Genomic DNA, 24,919 nt, shown 5'->3' with positions numbered 1-24,919 from the left:
TTCAGAGGGACCTGCAAGCAGGGTGGTGACACTCCTGCAGCCTCACCCCTGCTGTGCTGCAGCCAGCATCCGTCAAACTTCTGTCATGAAACCTCATTCTCCTGGTTAGTAAGTAGGAGGAAGTCTGAGCCACACCACAAAGACTGAAAATGGAATAGGTCTGTGCTTCTTCTGTCTGAAGGAGAACTGGCCTTGTTTAGAAAGTGTCTCAGGCCAGTTCCAAAGCTAAACAGATGCTCAACAAAAGGTTCTATTTATTTTAAGCTTGTCTTACTGCATGAAAGGCTTTGATGCATTGTATTTGTGTGGCACACTCAATGCCCAATTACTGCCTCGGAAGCCAGTCTGAGGTTTTCTTTTCATGCAAACCCAACAGTTTTAATTTGTTGATTTTTGTTTTGTTTTCCTGTAAAGAAAAAATAACTTAACAAGAGAAAAGGACTTCAAATTAGTGGGCTGGAATATCTTACGTCACAAATTCACTGTGAGATACCCAGCAGCTTAAAAAAATTATTACATTTATAATTGCAAATCAGGAGTCATAGGCAAGCAGGACTGGCAGAGGTGCTGCTGAGAGGTCAGCCAGACCATTCTCTGTCCCATGCAGCATCTACCACAGCAATCTCATTTTTAACTTGGCAATCAATTCTATTGTTTAATATTCCTTAATATTCAGAAGTTTGTTTCCTAATGTCTAATTTGTCTCTTGCTCTGTGGTAAGCCTTGTCCTGACCACAGAGGATGCAGAGAAAATTTTGTTCCCTCCCCTATTGCAATCTTTGAAGATCTAGCATGTCCCCTTTCCATTTTCTCTGCTACAAGACTGGGCATCCATCTGTCCTCAACGCACATACCTCAGGCATGACATCAGGGCAGGTGCTGACAAGGGATAGGGCCACACAGGTCCTGCAACTTCAGCAGAAAAAACCTCATCTCTAACAGCAAATGAGCACTCAGCCTGATTTCTGGGGGCCTAATTATACCTTACAGAAACTGCCTCAACAGGAGCAGCCACTTTGTGAAGCTGCATTTGTACTCAAAGAGATGCAACTGAAGAAATCTTTCAAAATAGCCTAAAGAATGCCTCCTCACTTTCAAGACCCTACAACTCAACTGCTCTGCAACCACAGCAATTCACTGCAAGAAAATGAACTGGTGAGCACAATTAGATTCCTGGACCTAACACATTAATCCAAAAGTAAACCTCCTGTATAAATCCTCTTACACAGCAAGAACTGTTGCTTGTTTGCCACCGAGTAAACCACAGGCAGAGACACCCACATCACTGCTCCTGTGACCCAGAAGCCTGATGGAGAAAGAAAAGGTACCCCAGGTTCCCTCCAGCCCTATCACAGGCACAGGCCCCTGGCTCCCCACACCAAAGCTCCCCAGCATTAGAGAGGAGAACATGCAAGTGGGTCCTGTCTGCCTGCAGACAGGACAGTGAAGCACAGTGTGGCTTCAGCTTCACAGCAAGTGTTTCACTACCTGCTACAGGGAATTAAGGCTGCTGACTCTTCATTTTTAAAACTTAACCCCTACTGCCTTCCTCTCTCCCCATGATTTCATCCTTTCCTCTCTCTACTCCAAGAAGTTCTGTTATTTCCCCCTGTGATGACTATTAGAACTGAGGGGTGGAGATGAGCTCACTGGTCCCTGTTCCTTTGGCTCTTCCCAGTCCCAGCTCCAGCACAGCACTCCAGCACACCCCTCTGCTCCTGGCTGCAACAACCTCAGCTGCAGCCCCTCCACCTCTCACCTGCCACAAGCACAGTCACGACAGCCAACCTGCCTCCTCCACCATGCATACAGAGAAAACAATCTCCAAATCCTTCTTTCTGCAGCACACCTCTGCTGAGTGCACATCCTGAAAAAGATGCTGGACATGAAGAATATTCTCTGAAAAAAAATAAATCAAACCTATGTTGCAAATATAGCCAGAGAACCAAAGTGACAAGCAACCAGGTATTAGGGAATCTATTATAGCTACAACAATGTTTATATTTTACTCTCTCACATAACTCCTTCAAGATTAGTCTGAAGGCCATTAGTGGTGCTGCTTTCCCACAGCCATTGTCACTTGGGCAGAATTAAATCTAAAACCTTTCAGAGCCACAGAGAAAGCCCCTGACACTGGAGAATTACACTGCCTGCAAATGGCAGGTTTCTGTTCCATGCAGTTAATGTATTATAGACTGCATCTCAGAGAAGTCACACTACAATCTATGGGCCATGAGCAATGATAATAAAATACTCCATAAAAAAACAATAGCAGACAGCACTTCAAACAAGTTTATTAAGAAAAATACTACCCATTTGCAGCCTTGTCCTGCTCCCAGCCCAGTAACCAGCATTGGAGGAGCAAGGTCAGATCCCCTCAGCTGAGAAGGTGGTGACCATTGGAAGGGAGCTGATTGGAGTGTGTAAACAACCCTGTTCTGAGCAGGAGGCAGGCCTCCTGACCAACCTGAACACCCCATTGGCCAACGATCCAAACCACGTGGATGCACCTCCAAGCTGGTGGAGAAGAGGAACTCCAAGGCAAAGTGAAGTGAGCAGACCTTGACAACAAGTCATGTAATTAAAACAACGTACAAGGATTATGCAGGCTTTCAGCACTGGGCATCCAAAATCAGCAGGATGGCAAATTTTGCCAGTACCAAAACCAGAGGGATCTTTCTCCTTCCTTATCCATGCTCAAGAGTATGAGAAAATGGAAACTTGCACAAGAAAACACTGGGACCTTCCTCTATCAGCAGAACATCCAAGTCAGGTATCCAGCTTCACAGCCTACCATATTCAATCTAGCTGTTTCTCCTGCTTTACCAGTGTGCTCTGGGATCTTCTTCTTGCCTGCAGCCTAACTCACCCTTTGTCATGCTCTCTTCTCCCTGGAAATTGCTGCAGGCCTTTAACATAGCTCAGCTTAACTGCAAGTCAAAAATACTGCGTGTTGCACTTGCTTTTGTTAACAATGCAAGGGCACTGCAAAGCTCAGGAGAAGAATGGTCTCTTAAGCCTAGCTCCACCACAGCATGCTTCCAGTGCTTTTGCCTATTCAGTCTTTCTGTACAAACCCAATCAATAATAATTAGTACTTAGTTCCTTCCAGGTATCTGTCCTCACAACAGCCCTGTGAGGTAGGTTAAGTACTATTATCTCAATTTTATGACTGGGAAATCAACAGCACAGCTCCAGGGAAACTTGCCCAAGACCATAGCATCAGAATGGCAGTTATAACTTAGACACAGTGGTGACTCCTGGTCTGATTCTCAACGCACAGACTATGACAACTATTTTCTTACCACCAAATAATGAAACTAAAATAGCTGTGTGAATACTGCAGCTGTAGTAAGCACCCTTACACCACCATGGCTGAATTGCACAGCACATCAGAGCACAACACGCTGCTTTCAGGTACTACACAAGGTTTGTCAAGGAACATAAAAGGAATAACAAAGGCAGCTGCCCTTTTGTCACCTGGGCATGTAGACAATCCCAGGCATGGGGTTAAAGGGCAGCAAAACTTCCTGCACATGGAAGCAAGTCTCACCTCCACGAACACAGATTCCACTGGCCGGCTGACAAAAAGATGAGAACTAGGAAAAAAAATACAGCTTTGCTCCATAAATATTTAGGAAGGATTCAAAGAAACCTCCCAGTCTACCAGGAAAAACACCTTTAATATTGGACCATACTAAGCTAAGCTCTTGAAGAGCCAAGCATGAACCCCACAAGCATCACCACATTTCCTCCTCTCCCCAGGTACCAGGCGATCATCACGTTCCAGTTGGAATTGCTCAGCGTAAGCCTATCTGGACCACACATCACGCCAACAAGTAGGCAGACAGGCAGCAGTTTCTGGAAATGGGATACTATCAATTGAATCCTATGAAATACAGCACCTCTTCTTCTCAGAGTGCAACACAATTCCAAGGACATAAGTTTAAATAGCTGGACTATCCACAAAGAGGAGAGGATGCCATTGTACAGTCTCTGCTTTGCAGGGCAGAAAAAAGATGGCCCAGGTTATGGGAAAAAAGAGAAGGTAAAGAAGCAAAATATAAAAATATCCAGATGATATCCAAACAGGTTCTGTTTTCCACCCTTGTCCCTTCCCCCTCCCCCAGAAGGAGCTAGTCCTCTGCAACCAGAGGGCTGTGATACACCCTGTAAAAGAGGTGGTAAATGTGGACGTACTTTAACAGTACTGAGATCCATGGGGTGTTTGATAATATCATGATAGTCATGTAATTCCAAGGCCTCTGCATCAACAGGCTTGTAAAAGGGCCATGCATAGGCTGCATGCTTCTTTGAGAGCATCTCCTTGAGAATGCTGTCACAGTACTTGAGGTGCTCAGACAGTTTGCCCTTCTTCCCTGCATGCTGAGGGACCTCTCCATCCTCAAGGTCCTTCTTTGGTGGTTTGATGGTTATGGGAAAAAAGAGAAGGTAAAGAAGCAAAATATAAAAATATCCAGATGATATCCAAACAGGTTCTGTTTTCCACCCTTGTCCCTTCCCCCTCCCCCAGAAGGAGCTAGTCCTCTGCAACCAGAGGGCTGTGATACACCCTGTAAAAGAGGTGGTAAATGTGGACGTACTTTAACAGTACTGAGATCCATGGGGTGTTTGATAATATCATGATAGTCATGTAATTCCAAGGCCTCTGCATCAACAGGCTTGTAAAAGGGCCATGCATAGGCTGCATGCTTCTTTGAGAGCATCTCCTTGAGAATGCTGTCACAGTACTTGAGGTGCTCAGACAGTTTGCCCTTCTTCCCTGCATGCTGAGGGACCTCTCCATCCTCAAGGTCCTTCTTTGGTGGTTTGATGCCCCCCCCGCCGCTCTCCCGCCGGGCGATGATTTTGGCCTGTTTGGGGTCCGAGAGGGGCGTGGGCGACTCGCTGCGGCTGGCAGTGATGGCCGAGGTGGTGGGGGTTGTGGTGTCTGCTTTCCTCTTCACTCCCTTTTTCTGAAACAGCAGAGGGGAACAGATCTCGTGAGTATGAGCCCAGCTCTCAAGCTACGCATGCAGAAACCCAGCACAAGTCATTCTGATTTTTGAGATCTGCCTGTCACCTGATGGAAAACATCATTACTTCCCTGGGGTAAATGGGACTTGAGCCTAGAGGCTTCAACAAACTCAGTGACTACAACACGATGTACTACTACACGTCATCTGAGCCACAGTAACCAGCCATTCGCACGTCTCCAACCCATCCCCAAACACGATGAAAAATGTGTTAGCTCTTTGTATTGCACTGAGATGTAAACCAAGGACTCTTACCTCGTGTGTGCCAAGGGAAAGGCGTGCGCCCAGTCGATTACTGCAGCTCAGCTGATGCATCGTGACTTAGTAAGTGTCAGTAACTTAACCACATGTCTGAGTCCCCAGTGGCAGGATCAGGCTATAAGTTCTGAACCAAAGCATATTAATCACCAAAGACCCATGAGCCCTCACTCCCTTGTATTTAGTGGGTGTGCTAAGGTAGATTGCTTATTATGGGCAAGAGCAAGAATTAAGTAATTTTGTCTTAAGCAAATAAAACCTCTCTCACAAATTCAAGCTGTGACTGTCCAGCCAGTCACATGCTCCTATGAAGGATTTACTTTTCTGGAGAGAGAGAAAGGGGAAAAAGTGCCTTAGGGAAATTTAAGGCAAAGCTTAAGTAAATCCCAAGCAGAAGTAATTCTGCAGCATCTATTTGGCAAACTCTCTTCTGGGCTCATTCTTGAGTTTTAAAATTAAATTTATTATCAGAAGCAAGTTATTTGGACAGAAACTGAAGTATGAGAGAGTCTTCTGAGGAGCACAGCCTAGCTGCAAGATCTGACTTACAATTTCTCTAGTAATTCCCAAGCTGTAGAGTTAAATAAGGAAAACAATTCTGTGGCTCTGCAGGCCCATGCAACCTCACATAAGAGAACACCAATACTGTTGCAGTTTATTTCCCAGTTTAGAAAAAAAAAGAAACCAACTTTCTCCAAGCTATGCTTTCATCCTTTCTAAAGCAATACACAGCTTGCTATGAACATCCCAATTATTTAGAGCAACATTTTCTTTTACCCATAAATTAACATAGTAAATAGCAAAACACCAATGGCAGCTCCCAGATTAGTCAGCAAGGAAGACAGAACTAATCCACCCAAAACCTGCAGGCAACATCAGTCTCCTCCAACTGGAGCGACAGGCTTGTCTTGAACTGGTTTATGGCAGAGAGGAACATTCCTAGTGCTGGTGTCTGAAAACCTTAAAGGAATAGTCCCAGTGAAATCAGAGGGTCAGTTAGAGAGGAAAGAGATGTTTGGGGCAATATAGTACAAAATGGGGGAAATCTCCAACAGCCTTATGGTTCATGGAGCATCAGCACTGGCTAAGGCCAGATGAGAGCTTATAACTGAGTTGGAGCAATTGCAGTTGACGTCACCTCAGCTGGGGTGTGGTAAAATCTGTAAAACTTCTCTCAACTCTCTGAAACCCAACAGAAAGCACTTGTCCAGGCACACCCCAGAGGGACAGTAACAGCCAGAGAGGCAGAATCCAACATGAAGAGAAGGAAGGTAAGTAACCAGCAGTGAGGGGACGGCAATAACGCACTGCTCAGCGACACTGCCTTCTGAAGAGAAAAGGGTTGAGTTCTCCATTTACCTTGACTACCGGCGGCGTAGGAGGCACCACAGGCATTATCGGAGCGGCAGGCGGAGGGGGCGCAGCGGCGGGAGGGGCAGTGACAGGCGGGACATTAGCAGTGATGGTTGGCACGGGGGTGGCAGCAATGACGGGCGTCTGAGACACGGCTGGAGGGACGCTCTGGAAGGGGGCCGGCGGGGAGACGGAAGACACGGCCACTGCTTGCTGGGCTCCTTTCAAACGACAAAGTGGAAACGTGCTGCAAGGTACTGATGGCTGCAAGTGCCGACAGGACACGGCAACAAAGTGGCACTGGTGACACTGGACTGTGCAACCACGGGCTTGGCAAAAATCTCCCAGTCCAGGGCCACAGGATGAGAACAAAGGATGCAATAGTGTGATTTGTTTGGTGCTGTTACCCAGGAGTCAACAGAAAATAAGAAATCTTTGACCTAAGTCCTCATACCATGAGCTTCAGGCCAGCCACATGCAAGCAAAATAATTCAAGCTTCACATGTGGGCCACATGTTGCTGTGGGACAGCCTTCACCCCTCTCAGAGGTACTCTGCACCCAGCAAAAGAGCAGGAGCTCAATGAGAGGGAACAGGGAGGTGGCTGTTTTGGACAACCCCGTCCTGTGCAGACCTCAATCTGGGAGTGTTTTTACTGTTTGTGACAAATAGTAACAACCACTCCCCCACTGCCAGCTCAACACCCAAGAGTCCAAAGCACTTGACATCTGACAAGTTACATAGCAAAAGAAAAAGCTGGAAGCAGAACTTGAGCCTCTGACAGGCAGGCAAATGGCTCTTCTGCTAGACCTGCCCTGTTGAAGAACTGCCTGCTAGTGCACAGTTAAAGGCCACAAATCTAGTAACTAATAACCAAAGTATCAGTAGTCCTCGATGTTTTTATAGTGGCTTTTATTGAAGGATGCTGAAAAGACAACATCACAAATTTATCTGTGTCATGGCTCTAACCTGTCAAGCCACAAAACACCACACAGCCACTCACTCACTCTCACCCAGCTTCCCAGGAGCTGAGGAGAGAACAGGAAAAGTAAGAGACTCATGGGTTGAGATTTAAAAATTTTAATAATTGAAATAAAATATAAAGTAACAATAATAACAGAATATACAATCAACTGATGCCCAGGGCAACTGCTCATCACCTGCTGACCAATGCCCAGCCTGTTCCTGGCTAGTGATCCTGGGGATGAGAAAATCCTGAACCTGCAATCCTGGAGGAGAGCAGGAGCTTCCTGGCAAACCCTCATCTATACACTGAACATGACATTGCATGATATGGAATATTCCAATGGCCATTTGGATTCACTGCTCTGGTTGTGCTCCCTCCCAGCTTCTTGTGTACCTGCACACCAAGGCATGGGGAGCTGAAAAGTCCTTGATTTCTTAGCAGTAACTAAAAACACTGGTTTACTATCAACATTCTTCTCATACCAAATCCCATACTACATTCAAAACGCTGGGCTATTCTAGTTACTAAGGATAACATCCCACACTTTCCTCCACTGCTTTAACTATTAGCCTGCATGCTCCCTTACTCTCCTCGACATCTGCAAAGCCAGGCAGCTTGGAAGGTGGGTCAGGCCTCAGCAAGAGGCTCATCACATTTACTGTCACTGGAGTGGGTTAATACCTGCACTCTGTGTGCCCGCTGATGGCTTGCGACCTTTGCCTTTAGGAACTGGGGGTAATAATTCAACTTCCTCTTGAGGCATCTGGGCAACCTTCTGCAGAAATATCTTCTCCAGGGCTTGGGCCATGAGGACGATGTCATCTGTGGGCTGCAAAAAGAAGAACACGAACCCATTCTGTATCATTGACATCCTAGAAGCAAAGAAGTTCAAGGTCAGGCTTTAAAATCCTCAGTGAACACTGCTCTTCAAATAAACAATGGTATCCAACCAACCATTGTTGGTTGGACCAACAATCAACAGACTAGCTCTTCTCCCTCTGTACATGCTACCCTCCTACTCCTCTATGCTGGTCTAGCACACAACAGTTACAATCTCTAACTACACTGCATCCAGGGAGTTATCAGGACTTCCAGTAGGAGCCTGATAGCAAGCATCCTGTGCATCAGTGTGGAAGCAGCAAACTGGAACAGATGAGCTGTCCTCCCCTGCTTGCCAGCAGGTCCAGGAGAAGAGTGTAAACACATATTCTGTGGCTCAAACTAATTAATTTGTTTATTTCAGCTTGTCCTCCAGTATGGGTCAATGATGACAAACCACTGTAGAAAACATAATACAAAGAAGAAGAGGCTTTTAACAACCTAACACAACAGCAAACAAGCCCAACCCGAAACAATAATAAGCAATCTAAAGGGGTGCAAGTATGAACAAGGTATAACCAGAGAAGAGAGTTCTATTTCCTGAACTGCTCTCTGCTTCTAAGAGATACTATTTACTGCTAGACAGCCAGTGCAATACATAGCACTAATACCCCATAGATCACCTGGAAAGCACTGCATAAACTGTAGCTCATCTTAAAGAATTACTAACTGGAAATAAAAGGAGTAAAAACTTGCTGTGTAACCCCAGAACAGAAATCTACCTATAATTAAAAGGCATATTTGCCATTTTAACTAGTCTGGGGGAAGACAGCCAGCACAAAGGCAGCTTTGTGCATTTCAAGTAATGCGACTGCATTACTGCAAAGTAATGTGGCATTTCAAAGCCTTGCAAGGAGGTCCCAGAGCACAGCAGAGCTGGCCTTGTTCAAAACTCCAGTGCAGCAGCTGTAGGAGGGCCTTTTCTAGGCAGCTAAAAGCTCGTCCAGGGTATTTACCTTGTTATAAATGTAACAATTTGTAAACATGGTGTTGAAATCCTGCATACATTCACTGGCACTCCAGTAATAGTTATGTTCCAGGCGCTTCTTGATGGTCCCCATGTCCATGGGGTTTTTTATTATTTTGTGATAATCCTGTTGGAGAAACAGAAAAGACATTACAGCTCCTGATGCACAAAAAGTGCTGTTCACATCTCCCTTTACACCCAGCTTTCTCCTCATTCTCCCCTTCCAAAAGACACCCCCAAATTTTTGTGTAAGTTTCAAACATCATCTCTGCTTTTGTTTATTTTCTCATTTGTGGACTTCTAGTCTACCAAGTCTACCATTATGATGCAAGTAACTACAAAGCAGCAGAACTCCTTCTACAACCATGAACTTTACACAACTGCCCCAAATACATGCTCAGACAGACATACTAATGGGTGCTTAAAGAAGCAGAGCAGCAGGGTCAGAGCTAGCTTTGGCAGGGTGCTCAGGTTAACAGTGGACTGGCTACAATTTGGGAAACAGCATTTCTGCTTTGCTTTTTAAAAGACTGCCTCTGGCACTTGCAAAAGTTTATCAGTGCCAGCACTGGCTAAGACTGTGTGAAAAGCTTCAGTCTTTTTTTTAAGGGCGTTTCAGCCCTTTAAAAAGCTTCCACATGTTAACCCAGTTCCTAGGCTGGCCTCTGTAGAGGCTGTGATTAGTCTGGAGGTGCTCTAGGCATGCAAGGTTATACACTGTAATTTTCTCGTGCTGGAGAAGAGCCGAGTTCCTCAACACTCAAGTCAGTGGCAAACCCAGGAAAGCCTACAGAAAACATAAGTTAGGGTGAGCCCAATGCCAAATGCATTGCTATGGGCTTCATGACTCTCTCAAATTGGACAGAGGTGGGACAAGGGGTGAAGACATCACAAATGAAGAATTACACTTCAGATGCTTTAGGACAGCTTGCCTTTGTGCTCTTCTCTTCCCTCACTGAGGGAGAAGCAGTTTTCTCCTTCAGAGACCTGCATCTCTCTAGCTCTGAAAGACAATCTCATTCAGCGAGTCTAAGAGCATTCAAGGCAATCCCCAAAAGCAACTGAACTGTTCTGATCCAGAGATCAGAAAACTGATCTCACTGACCCAAAGCTTTCTAAGAACAGAACACAGAGCAGAAGATGCTAAATACATACCGGCAAGTTCAATTTAATTGCATCAACAGGTTGGTAGAAAGGCCAAGCAAACTGATGCTTCCACAAGGTCTTTACCACAACATTTTGCATATATTGCAATTGGTTGGTCTTCCTGCCAGGCTTGTTAGGATTAGTGACCTCGGGAGGTGGCGGATTCACAGGCCCCTGAGGAGCCTGGATTGCTGATGTGACTGTCGACATTTTCCTGCTCTCACTCGCTGTCACAGCAGCAGCAACTGGGAGATTTTCTTTCTTCCTTTATGCTCCCTGAACGGGACTGACATCCCATTTCCAGGGTGCAACCATACAACCTGGATGACACAAGAGGAACAAGACAATGTGTAAAAATACAGATACTTACTTGATTTAGGCAGGGTAAGACACTTTTGCTGCTTATAGTGTTTGAACTCAGGCTCTTTGCCCCATCTGGTTCATTCCCTGTAACACACTTCATCTTAATGATGGGCACAGCTCAAGAGCCAAGAGACAGTGGAACAGCAATTCCCAAATTAAAAGCCTGCAGATAGCCATAAAGCTTCACAGCACTAGTTCTTGCTTTGTCTGGCTCAGAGAGCATCTTTGTGTGAAGAAAACACATGGGGCAGCTTAAGAGTATGGCTGGGAATACAGCTGGGATGTAATGCTGAGACCTGCATGAACACACTGATCCAAGCTAGTAAATCCATAGTGTGCAGTTAACTGCATTGTCTCTAGACCCACACCAGCTGGCACTGAGTCAGCTTACAAGTCTCTACACTGGTGCAGTGGTCTAAAATCCCAAAACCAAGAGTGAAGAACAACTGTCCAGAGGATCTCAATCCAGAGAAATAAAAGAAGGGGCAGAGGGAGATGCTGTCAAGAGTTGTGAATGAGAGGTGTGACCAGAAACAGCCTAACCTGAACTGACCTGCACATTGAATCTCATAAATGTCTTATTAAGTCCCTTACTACATATACCTGACTAAGCCCTCAGTTTTGCATGGAAGTCTCAAGATACAAGCTCACTATGAATGATAAGTAACATTTTATGACTTGGTTAGGAGAACACTGTCATGCTATTAAAGGCACATACAAAACAAAAGAATGCACAAATTGCATTACTGTATTCTATTTTTTCCCCAGCAAACTGCAAGGAAAAAAAAACCTAGTATCAGTGTGTCTTGTATATCATATGGTAAACAGCTTTGTTGTGTCATCTTCCATAAACATTTGATATTTCAAGTAACATCAGGACAGCAGCTACTCTTCTCACGGCAAAGAGACCACAATCACTTTCTACAGGCAAATTATTTCAAATATGTTCAGAAATCTACACAAGCCCTCCCACTAACATGTGCTTCATGGTTGCACAGAGCAGCAACATGAGCAGAGACAGAAGCTGCAGTAATACAGGAAGAAGAGAAGGAGAAGGAGAGAGAAGTGTGACTTCCTAGGAAAAAAACCAGGAACCTCTTCTTTGATACATACCTAATCATCTCTATAGAGTATCTGGACTAAGTATAGAATATCAGCTTATCCTCTGAGTTGCTGATTAGACGATGGCAAAAAGTAAACACATACCTTATTTGGGAGCAAGTATACAAAAACAGATGCTTACTAACAAACAGATCTGCAGCAGAGAGGGATGTTTAACTACTGCTCATCTCAGACTTGCCTGGGTAGCAAAGACATTTGTGCTCTGGAGACCAGCTGCTGCCCAACTGGGAGAACACTCCAGCATCCTGGTCATGTTGTGGCACAGGAAACTACACCATAAAGCAGGCTGTGCCACAGGCCACCAGGGACACCTGAGTGCTCCAGTAGCCATGGTTGCTGGGTACATTGCTGTGGACCAGTTTGGCTTGGGTCACAGGTGTCCCTGGCTTCAGAAACTAAATCTGGCTTATTTTTTTAGAGCCAATTGTACAGGTTTGGGGTTGGTGGTTTTTGTTTTGGATTTTTTGTTCTTTGCTTGTCTTTTTTAGAGTGCTTCTAGGGAAAACAATATTGTTACAAACTGAGATCCACATGGGAAGATGCCTGTTTTATGTGAACAGGTAACAGACAAGACCAGTTTTGTCTCTGCCACAATCCATTCACAAGATCCATTCTACTGCAAGGATGCAGAAAACGTAGAGATGATGCAAGACTTTCTTGTGCCATGTATATTGCACAAATTCAGAATCAAGCCTCTGGTCCCTATTCTCTGATAACTCAAGAGCCTAGCTTAGTAGTTGGAAAAGGACCGGTCCCTGCTTCGCAGCCCTCTCATCTGATCATGTTGGTTGTGCTGCTGTTGGCAGGCAGGGTGATCATCAATTAGTAAAGAAAGATGCTGGCATCCTCTGGGCAAGGAATTTCAAAACTAGGTTGTTACTTGCAATTTCAGATTTGGAAGAAACCATCAACTCAAAGCAGCAGTAGAAGTATTGCAAAATGCCATCAGATTGAAAGGGGGAATAGACAAAAAAATAAAAAGCAGAATAAAAGATAACTGGGAAGTTTCACTCAGTTTCCCTTCTGGGCAGCTCTCTGCATGCATTTCAGACCCCAAGGCCCTTGAGCAATATCCATCATCTGAGTGTATGCAACAATGACTGCAGGCCTCTGGTGACCACCATTGAAATATTTGGTTTGCTGTCCTCTTGATTAACAAACTGAATCCATTGTAAGGATTGACAGGAAATAAAACTACAGAGAGCAACTCCTACTGCTATAGAGCATTTCTGCCACACATGTGAAACTATGCAGTGTAACTCAAGTTGTTCCTTTAAATAATCTAAGGTTAAATACAACTATTCTCTTTTCATTTGAATTTCCTGATGTCTTCTTACCTCTCCAACTATTTGATGGGGATTTTTTTTTAAAATTAATTTGTATTAAATCCCGGAACTGTAATTCAAAAAACGCAGATGTAGCTCCCACCTCTCCCAGACTCCCTCTCTGACGTTAACTAAGGCATTCAGTATCTTCACACCACAGCTCCTCATCTGTGCCATGGAGATAGCTACAGTTCCTTTCTGTCTTCATCTGCTCCACCCAGCCAGCAAACCCTCTGGGACATGCACTGCCTTCTCACATGCACATTTTGATCATCAAGCTTAAGCAAGGCTTGTACAGTCCACGTAAGAGAGGCATGTAACAGTCATCAAGTGACACAACTCAGAAAGGATTTTAATTAATAACATTACTAAAAGTAGGAGGGGCAGAATCATGACAGCCAACTCAGCTCTTCCTCTGACAGCTGATTAACTTGGATGCTCCAACTCCTTGGTTATTACAACCAAAACCTCTTAACACCACTGTCATTTAAATGCCAGATCCTGCGACTGAAAGACAGGAATAGCTACCTGGGCTACTTCAACAGCACTGGAAGTTTCTGTTCCTGGCATAAAGACAGCTTTAATCTACATGTGCCTCATTCCACTCCTTTAGCCCTTGGTCCACCAGCTTCCTCTTCATTTGCGGAGGAAGCTGCTTTGATAGCAATCATTCCTTCATTTTTAAAATTAAGAATGTGTCTCTAAACCCATTCCTTATTTCTAAACTTTCAAAATAATATTCTTTTTAAGAACATAAAAAGCAGGATTATAAGAAATCTGGGTGCTGAGGGTGCAAATGTTTTGGAAATGTCCAAAAGTGTAGGACACTGAATTCAGAGAGGCCATGGCTCTGCCTGAGAAATCCAAGAGTTGTCAGACCTTGTTTATCAAACAGGGAAAGTGAGAGGCATGACCATCTGACATCCTAACTTAGCATATAAATCATCCAACATGACACTTAAGTAGATACACATACAAAAACCAAGCAAGTTTACACAAATTTCCCCATAACTACAAGTAGAATCAAAATACACAGCTCAAGCCAAAGCACTTCAGCATCTCCTGAAATTGCACTTTGCATCAATAATTATTTAAACTATTAGGGAGCCCAGTGGTGAGCCAGGACATTGCTGTACAAGGTACCACAGAAGCCTTGAATGAAGACTGCAAAAACCAGCCTTGGCACAGACATCCTGTGCATCTTCCAGTGAGGGGCTAAGGTTGGACTTCTTTCAGTCCTGGGATAACAACTTCTCTAATGTAAATCGTTAAATTATTACTTATCCTGTTTCCCAGACCAGCAATGTTCAAGTAACAGAAGCTGTTCTTGATTTTCCTGGCTGCACATATGTAATTATGGTATTACAAAGTACACTTTTTGTTGCCATACATGAAGACTGTACACTGCTTCCCATATTGTGCATTTCTCCTCCTCCTTACCCATCCCAGTTTGAGACAATAACTAAAAGCAAAACCCAAACTCCCAAATAAATCTTGCTTCTCTGGAGTGTAAGTCTGTCCTTTTGTGCCAAGTTGCAACCCCACTGTAGCATCCAGCACAGCTGTGGGGTTTGGCCCAGCCCCCAGACAAACCAGTCATCAAAAAAACCCAGATAGGTTATAAGCATTTTTTAAAAACTTTTCTTTCATTGAGTTGCTTGCATGGGTCAGTCACTGGAGAGACAGCTGGCATGGAGAAAACATGTTAATAATTCCCTGTACCAGTAGGATAACATTTTACTCAGCTGATGCAGCCCACAGACTGTCTGCAGTGGTGAAGACTATTTTAAAAGAAGCTATAAAACCCCATGAAATGTGCAGTGTGCCAGTGAGCCTGCTGCTTCAGCTAACGGTTCTGCCACTTGCTTTGGCAGAGCCAAACATTTAAGAGATGGCTCACTCCCTTGCTGCTGCCCATGCAGTACAGGATTGTGTTTGTTTTGATTGTAAAATTAGAAGGTAGCAAGCTTTATGTTAGCATGTGAGCCCAACAACTCTTTTTTTCCCCTTAGTACAGTAATAAAGCTTGGTTACTTGGACACTGATCAAAATCTGGCACGATTCCAGCCCAGTCACTGCAATATAAATCTTCCCATCAGGGAAAATTACCAAGTTTAAGAGATGTTCCTTGACCCCACCTTTATCTCCAAATTATTATTTACATTACAGTAGCACACAGAGGCTGTGCAGAGACCAAGGTCCCTCAGTACTTAGCACTCTGCAGAAACACAGTAAGACCCTGCTCCTACCAGAAAGAGCTGGTGCTCTCAATACAGACTTCACTCCCTGCTGAGTGACCTGCCCGGGGCCACCCAACGAGGCGGCTGCAGAGCCCAGAGCAGAGCCCTGAACCCCGGTGAGTGCCCAGCCCCCATTTCGTTAGCCCGTCAGAGAAAACAGCACCTCCCAGGCAGAGCTGCTCATAGAGGGGGGAAAGGCACCAACTCAGCCTTTCTGAAGACAGAACCACACCAAGACAGTAGGGCAGCTGGAGCAGGCGTCCACATGCTGTGCTCCCCCACATACTCTCCTCGCAGCCACCAAAGCAGTCATTTGGTCCCTTTTCTCCCAACAGCAACAATATCTGGAACCTTGTACACACTACTTCTCTGAGAAGCAGCAGGCCTTTGACTGTCTTACCCTGACTTTCTTACAACTGCAGGAGAGGTTTAGTGCACTACTACTACACCTCAACATAAAGTCAGATAGGATTATTAATTAAGGTTTGTACATATTTCATTCTATGGCTGTAGAAATTAAGGGCTACACCACCACTCCTCCAGAAGGAAGTAAAGCTAGTGGATGTTCTTTTCCTCCTAGTCTGCCTTCAATCTCCTTCACAGTCCTATATAAGAACTGAACTTCGGACAGATTTCACTATCTACTAATCCCATCTCAGCACGGATGTTCTCTTCAAACACAAGGGATGTGCAATTTGAAACCAAGACTCAAGGAGAGACAAGTTGCTTTACCAACCAGCACTGCCCTGGCAGAGACACAAGCTACACACAATATGCCACCCCCTCAAGACTTGGGGATGAAGCATTTGCACTTGGCTTCACTGCAGGAAATGGGAATTTGGCTTATGGCACAATGCAGCTTTCCACTTTGAACATCCATTCAGCTGTCCCTGCTGTCTCTCAGATCATTAATTCCACACACCAGAGATTTGCTTTTCATGCATATTATTTGAGTACAGCCCCAATAACATCCTGAAGACTGGGAGATGCAACTGTGTCCTTAACTCACCTCTGCATGAGGGAGCAAAAGACATCACAGAAGATTAAGTCAGTTTCTTGGCTTTTGACTTGGTTTAATGCTCATCAGATTATGCAGATAGATTTCCCACCCTTTGTTTCTCCTTAGCTATTAAAAGAGCAGGTGTTTCCTCAGTAAGAAGCCTGGGAGTTCCTAACCAGTAGATAAGAATTAGCCAGAAGTAACTGGTAACTTCAAAGGCCCTCAGTTCTGATACATACTCAAGTGTCCCTGCCAATCAGGCTGCTTTAAGATGTCTCATATTATGCCTTCAAACACAGGGATATATCCACAAGTCACTTCATCTTGACTATAAAAGCACTGGAGACTTTTATAAGCACTATTCTAGGCACCCCAAGTAAAATGGTCCTTCTGGTAATTACAGGCCAGAGTATTTCTCTCCACCAAGCGCCACAGGAAGCACCTTCTGACCAAGTCTGAGCAAGAATTTAGATGCATGTCACATACCTCCTGCAACACACAAATCTCTTGGGGCTCAACTACTTTCTAAAGGCTGCAGAGTTTCAAGTGCAGAGAGTGATGCTTCACATTATAAAAAGTTCATTTTCATAGCTTTTAATTTGCCTTTGAGAACAGTTTAAATAACCAGCATCAGTAATGAATTAGGTATGGTTGGATCTTCACCTCTGCATGAGGGAGCAAAAGACATCACAGAAGATTAAGTCAGTTTCTTGGCTTTTGACTTGGTTTAATGCTCATCAGATTATGCAGATAGATTTCCCACCCTTTGTTTCTCCTTAGCTATTAAAAGAGCAGGTGTTTCCTCAGTAAGAAGCCTGGGAGTTCCTAACCAGTAGATAAGAATTAGCCAGAAGTAACTGGTAACTTCAAAGGCCCTCAGTTCTGATACATACTCAAGTGTCCCTGCCAATCAGGCTGCTTTAAGATGTCTCATATTATGCCTTCAAACACAGGGATATCCACAAGTCACTTCATCTTGACTATAAAAGCACTGGAGACTTTTATAAGCACTATTCTAGGCACCCCAAGTAAAATGGTCCTTCTGGCAATTACAGGCCAGAGTATTTCTCTCCACCAAGTGCCACAGGAAGCACCTTCTGACCAAGTCTGAGCAAGAATTTAGATGCATGTCACATACCTCCTGCAACACACAAATCTCTTGGGGCTCAACTACTTTCTAAAGGCTGCAGAGTTTCAAGTGCAGAGAGTGATGCTTCACATTATAAAAAGTTCATTTTCATAGCTTTTAATTTGCCTTTGAGAACAGTTTAAATAACCAGCATCAGTAATGAATTAGGTATGGTTGGATCTTGTTTTGGATTGAGGAGAATGACAGAATGACCTCTGGACATTTCTTGCAGCCCTACTTTTTGTGTCCTAAGGAAATGTGGAGGCAAATTTTAACTTGGACATACGTTGGATTTGTGCAAGCTGAGTTACAGTTTTATTCACAAGACTACAGAAGGAAGGGAAAGAACAAGTGGATAAAGAGCTTACTCTGTTGGATTCCTGACTGGAGGAGTTCAGCCAGCTTTGAAACCTGACTCTGCAATAAGGATCGGACTGAGATTTCTGAAATAAAGTGAACTGCACTTGCAAAAAATCTTCCAGGAGGTGCTTCAGCAAATTTACTGGGTGACCTTAGTTGTAGAAGTGGAAATAAGCATTTCTGAACAGGTTTCGGAGTATGTAAAGGAGCACTGGTTGCTCGCACATCAATGCTTTGCAAAGACAGAGTCAAATCAACAGGACAGGAATGGGCAGGTGCTCCACACAAAAATGATAGTGGTTGCCTCTCACAACAAGACACACCAATTATTCCTTTACGGTAATGGAAAAGGGCTGTTTCATCCTTCATTTTCATAACAGAGATTTAGCACAGAAAGGAAAGTGTTTGAGAGGATCACATGACTGGGCATGTGTCTGCTCGTGCCATTTCTTCCGACAGGAGAAAGGTGGAGATGCAATGAAATTACCTTGCATGACCCACAGGGCTGAACTCAACACATCTCATAATCGGGGGAAGAGCCAGAAAGAAACCAGACAGCAAGCAAATAAGGCTTACAGGGAAGGGACAGAGGCTGAACCTACTTCTGAAATTATGCTCTCTTATCTAGTGCCCTGCAACACACTGAACGCTTATTTGGCAGTTTTCAGCACTTGAAGGGGTTACTGCAGTCCTCCCAAAGCCATGTGCAGCAGAAGCCCTGCAGCCTTGGACATTAGGCAAAAAGGAAGTGTTGGGAAGGTGCTGGCATGTGCCACATACCAGAGGAGCTGCCAACACATCAGGATGGTGTGCAGGGGACCATGGAGAGGCAGGAACATGGCTGAAGGCACATTGGATGAATGGTATAAACCACAACACAGACAGCAACACAGTCCTCCTCCGCCGTGCAGCAACCGCTTCAAGCCCTATCCTGCAAAGCACTAAGCAACTTTCCCCTCTTGATAAGTTGCACGGTTTCTGTGGTTAGCATCATTCCACAGAGGGTTTTTGCAGACTTATCACCTACAGGATATAACTAATTGGTCAATCAAGATAAATCTCCTTCTAAGGAAGGTTCAGACAAAGACAGAAACAAACTCAACCTCTCCACGTTTTTTGGCCCTTCTGCTTTTGTTAACCCCTTCCCCAGCTGTCCATTAGGGAGAGATAAAATGACAAAGGAGGTTAAGTGCTAGATGTCTGGGGCTGGAGAGTCTATTCAGACTGATCAGATTTGTGGATGCTCCCATTGTTGCAGTTACAATAGCTATGATAGCTGATCTAGTCAATGCTACCCAGCCCTGAAGATACATCCTCTCACTACAGGATTGCTGCAGAACGTGCTCCCAGCTACACAAGTCCCATTGTACAAGCACAAGGTGCGCAACAGCATGGAGATCTTACTCTCTTTCAGCACACTTCCTAAAGCACCAAATAAATAAATTGCTGCCTAGTCAAGAGGAGGAAATCTCCGTATTTACATGAGAGTTGGCCAAGGAGAAAAAGTCTGACAATCCCAAAATCAAACCTTGCTAATGGGCACAGCAAAAAACCCTACAGACTCTGTCACAATTTCTTCACACTGGAGAATTTTGCAAATTCAGAACAAACCGTATTTCCTTTAAATTATTTTAAAAACAAGCAAAACCAAAACAAACAAAACTACTCCATGCTCTGGCACTGATCCAAGTTTTAGAGGGTAAGTGCATACAAGAAGCATTTAGGTACACCCATTAAAGCATAACGTGGCAACACCCGCACAGGCTTCAGAACTCCTCATGGAATGACTGTATGCCTACACCCTCGCAGGGCTCTCTTTTTCTGCTTTCTAGAGGATGTGATCTGCACAGATAAACATTTGTGTTCAGAAAAAGAGAGTCTGCCCTTCCCCTTTTTAATCAGCATATGGTGCTCTGTGTACTTTTACAGTAGAAGGAAAAAAAACCTTGAACTCGCTCAAACCCAGCACATAGCGAATACATTACACGTAAGTGTTTACACAAGGGATTTTGTTAGGATTGTCTCTTTCTCTGCACTTTGATTTCCAAAAAAATGTGACACTATTGGACACAAAGCATTTTGAAGAGAAGGCAAAACACAAAAGCAAAAAGGTGGGAGTTTGAATACTTCCCTGCTGGGCAGAGCATCTCCAAGCTTCTGCTTTATACCTGCAAAGAATTACAAAAAAAGACAACTACAAACCAGGATGCTCACACCTCAACTCAGCTCCTGACACCCCATGCTGTAAGGCTTGTCAGTTCCCCACTTGTAAAACAGGGATATGAATACTTCCATTGTCATCTACACTTAAAATAATTAGTCTTTCCTAAGCATTTACACACCAATTCCTTCTCAGTGTTACAGTTATACCAAATTTTAAGGAAATAATCAAACACACAGAAGAACCTGCATGTACAAGATGTTCAAATATCACAGCTTTTTATATGGAAACACCTACCTGTTCTTTACTAAGCACAATGCTAATTGTCATTTGAAGAAACTACAAAGCTAGAAGTGCCATCTGCTTTATCCCTTTCCCCATACTGCAGTGCTCTTTAACACACTTCTGAAAGATAAACCATGACACCCAAGAGGTCTGTCATGACACCTGCTAGGGAGGGGGGGGTAGATACTGCCAAAGTCAACTTCCAAGTGAATTTACGAGGCAGATCACCTCCTCTGAATGCAACTAAGTACAAAAAGTATTCTGAGTGAAGTATAAAATACAGAGCCCCTGCAAATAACATTCAATTTCTATCTATTACCCATGTAAAGGATTGTTTTCTGTGCTGCGTACCTAATCTACACTGCAATTCTACCTTACATCACCAGTGCTGCGTGGCCATAGATCAGCATTATTAATATCATTTACAAGTGCTACAGATGTTACCCTTGCAGGCAGCTCCACTCAAACACCGACAGAGAAGACAGACTTCTAATAAACAGACTCACATTTGTATGTTAACTTGTTGGACGCATTTCACAGCACACAGCAGAACCATCACTGTAATTCATTAGAGAAAATATCTTCCCTCCTCAGCTGAGCCCCCCTCATGCACTGCTTGTGCTCCAACACTTTCTCCTACTCAATTTTAATTCATTTATATATTAAAAGAATTACAGTTACTATTTAGTAAAATAACAGATTTGTTTTAGGACAGAAAGCATTACAAGTGTAGTAAGAACAGATGAGCTGCCCCTGGTTTAAATCATGCTCTGGGTTTAGAGCTAAAACACTACCTTTCCCATGCAAAGTCTACTTAAATCAATATATGACAATCAAGTCAGTTTAAGGGGATGAACAATGAAATGAAACTGATTGAATTACCACGACATAAATATACTACTTGTTAGCTGGGTGACAGTAACATTATACTTGGTAATGGGGCACAGTAAGTACACCCACCCACCACGTTAATTACTGCAGCTTAGCTAACGAGGAGCAGTGACTTATGCCACAGCAGCCCTGCCATGTGTGACCACTACTCATCCCCAACCCATGTTACCCTTAACAGGTTGCACCAACTTAGCTTTATGTTTCCAAACCAACTCAAGTGCCTTTTTGTTGCAGAATAACTCACTATGTTAAAACAAACATTGCCAAACAAGTGCAAAAGGCTGCATGAGCTCTACTAATTCAGATGAAAAGTGCCTTGCTGAATTGCTAGGGTTGGGTAAATCCACAAATTTGCTCAGCTGTTCAAGGAAGCTGCAGGTCAGCTAAGGTGTGAATACACTGTGATAACTAAGCTGCTATTGCTCCCTAAGAGGACATCAAAGCAGCTTCCACTGCCTGAGTTTACACATGTGATTTAAACTCCTAAAGAGTCCCCAGGAAAGGGTAAAATTTGGATCACGGAGTCTATTACTACCCTCCCCACTGCAGGGAGCAGAGGCTGCTAAGCCGGGGGAAGAGGGGAAGGTGCTCCATAGTGCCTAGCATACCCAGGGAAGGAAGGTGGTCTCCCCCCCTCAAACCCAGTCTCCACAGACTGCTCCGGGCAGACAGACAGGCTCCTAGCAGAGGAGCTAAGCCTCCCCAGGCACAGCTCCTGCTGAGAGCACCCACGGCTTAGCCTCCTGAGCAGGGACAACAGGCAAGCCCTAAGCCTCTCTTAAAGCTCCTGCATATGGATGAAGTTCAAGTCAAAGAAAGTTAAGACCGGGACAGCATAGACACGGTCCTAATATATTCCCATGTGGCTTATTCCTGTCCAGGAAAGGAACACATTTCAGGCACACTGGCTGACACAGAGTACCCACACTCAGACAAGCACCTACTCCAGCAAAAGTTGGGGGAGCACACCCTCTTTGACACGGCATCTTGAAGAGCTGCACTTAACCTCTCTTTCACGGACCCGAAACACAACTGTAGCACCAAGAGAAAAGCTGCAAAAAGACAATGCTTTCCAACAGCATTCTCCATTATACCCACACACAATTCTTGCACATACAGTGCACAACACATATATGCTCAGCAGATCAGTTTCACTACAGCCCACAGTGCAGAACAGTTCCTAAACCAGCCTTGGTAAGCAAAAAAGTCTGCTCCATCCTGCAATCCCCTCCCAGCAAAACAGCACAGGACTGCAAACTCCGCACTTGTTAGAGCCAAACTCATCCAGCAGTGCACTTGTAGAAAACAGCTCTCAGCACAGCCACATCAGTGGGTTGTGAGAAAGTGAGATCCCCAACTAGCCACCCTCCATAGTATCACGTGAGAATAAGCTGAGCAGCTAAAAGGCAAAGTTACACAAGGAGAAAATTGCCTTTCCTTCAATACAGGTTGGGCCTGGCTAGGACTGGTGAATCAGTCACATGAAGTGCATTCTCTGCTCATGTGTTTATTTCAGAGCATGAGATAACCCAGGTTATCCATGTTGCTGAAATACTTCCAGACAGGATGGTGTCTTCTTATCACACTCAAGTTGGGAAGAGACTGAGGCCTTGAAAGCTGTGAAGGAATTCAAAATAGAGGTGTTTCTCCAGTCAGTATCTTATGAAAAAGAATGGGAGAAGGAATAAGGACTAGTAGAAAAAGCGGCACATTATGATGAATTTCCACACCACTCCCCAGAAGAATTTAAATCCTTCCAATGTTGGCTTAAGCAAAAAGTGGGTTAAAGTTAGCATGCTCCAAAGAAAGTTGTTTACCTCCAACAAGCACTAATGATTGACAAAACCACACTAATGCCACAGTAAGATACATCCTTCCAAAATGTCCTGACAGCTCACTGAGCAGCACAGCAAACAATGGCTCCTTCCTAATTCCCAGAACTCTATTGCTTACAATGGTGTTCTAGGCTATTACTGGAGAATAATGTGGCAATTTAAAAAAAAAATCCAAAACAAAACAGAACTAAACCAACACACAACAAAGCAAAAAGTGCTGCTCATGGTAATGATTGGGAAACCCACTGTGGATTAATGAACTTTGCAAATTAGCAAAGGAGGAGTAACCATGATTGAAGAGAAACAATCAACAACACTGAGATGCAAAACACTCTTTGTTCATTCATTTAGCAAAGTGTAGTTCTGCCTGCACTGAAAGCACCTGATAACTTACCAAAGCAGACAGAGAGCAATATATTTTGTAAAAGTAATTAAGCCTTTGAAATATGAGACTCACTACATCACTCGGCTGGTGCCCAGGAGAGGGATTTGACTCCCGAGTTGTTTGTGCTGTCAACAAGAGCCATCAGGCTCCCAGATTACTCCAGGGAGAAGGAGTGAGATTCTAGGAGTTTACCAGGGCTGCTGGAGACCCACAACTCACTGCACAAGTGGCCCACCCCAAAGTTAAGAGGTAAACACTAAACAGCATATTTCTGGACTTGAACCAATTAGAAGATGCATCTGTAAACACTATATGGAAAGCCTCGAACTTCACCAGGGCAAACTGCTTTATCTGTGTGCACTGCCTGCAGTTCCCTGGGGCTCACGGGGAAAGGGACCCTCAGGTCAGGCAGGCTGGATCCCTGCCGGCAGACATGGTTTGTAGATACCAAGAACCATCCTCAATCTCCCCACCATTTTAGGACATGACTGAAGGAGAAAGTTTTAAGCACACAGTTTTTAATTCAGGAAAGAAAAATTCTCCACGATCATTAAGAACTGTGATTTAAGCACCAAGTGCAGTTACAACAGTGCAAAGAAACAACTAGCTACAAAGCCCACTGAAATACCTGCATTTGCAGACACTGACTAACAAAACCAACCTTAAGAGACAGTAAAAAAAACCTTGCTGCCTGGCATGCTCAAAGAGCTGGAACATTAGACTTCAACACGCTTTTCTTTCTCAATGTTTTTAAAAATATAAGAAGTTTTTAAAAGCACCTCAGTGCTTTAATGGCAGAAGTTTTGTTTCCAGAAGTAATGGAGCCTAGATTTTATTTTAATTTAATGGAACCAACACTCTAAAGTCAGTTTTGAGAACAAGTCTTAGACAATTTACATTGCACATGCATTCTTTCTTAATTTAAACTCTGCATGCAGAGGTCACAAAAACTAAAAAGCCTCTCATTGCAATAGCTACTGTCTCAGCACTGAGCACTATACAGTGAGTATGGAAGACAATATTGCAATCAAGCTTATGATGAACATTGAATAAGAGTGTTACCCTCTGCCCAGCCCTTTTAATAAGCATTGTCTCAAAGCACTGAATACATGCATGATTTAGTATTTTTAACCAGTGTGGATTAAGAGAAAGAAATATACATTGTTGGCATTTATTCTTTCCAAAAAGGGAGGCTTTGAGGATTTCCTCTGTTTCAGC

The 24,919-nt window shown here is 44.0% G+C and overlaps 1 protein-coding gene across 1 annotated transcript in view; it reads right to left on the bottom strand.

Annotated features, from left to right (window-relative positions):
• BRD3 (bromodomain containing 3) overlaps positions 1–24,919 on the bottom strand; it is a 34,203-nt gene that overhangs the window by 6,466 nt on the left and 2,818 nt on the right. The window contains exons 2-6 of the mRNA XM_009998859.1: positions 10,615–10,925; positions 9,449–9,586; positions 8,295–8,442; positions 6,654–6,868; positions 4,605–4,976 (exon numbers count right to left, since the gene is read on the bottom strand). Of these exons, the coding sequence (XP_009997161.1) occupies positions 4,605–4,976; positions 6,654–6,868; positions 8,295–8,442; positions 9,449–9,586; positions 10,615–10,815 (1,074 nt within the window). The 5' untranslated portion in view covers positions 10,816–10,925. The remainder of the gene's footprint in view (positions 1–4,604; positions 4,977–6,653; positions 6,869–8,294; positions 8,443–9,448; positions 9,587–10,614; positions 10,926–24,919) is intronic.

Source organism: Chaetura pelagica, unplaced genomic scaffold, assembly GCF_000747805.2.
Source record: "Chaetura pelagica isolate M959 unplaced genomic scaffold, ChaPel_1.0 scaffold405, whole genome shotgun sequence".
Taxonomy (NCBI): domain Eukaryota; kingdom Metazoa; phylum Chordata; class Aves; order Apodiformes; family Apodidae; genus Chaetura; species Chaetura pelagica.
Note: the sequence above shows the minus strand (reverse complement) of the source record. Positions and strands in the feature narration are given on the sequence as shown.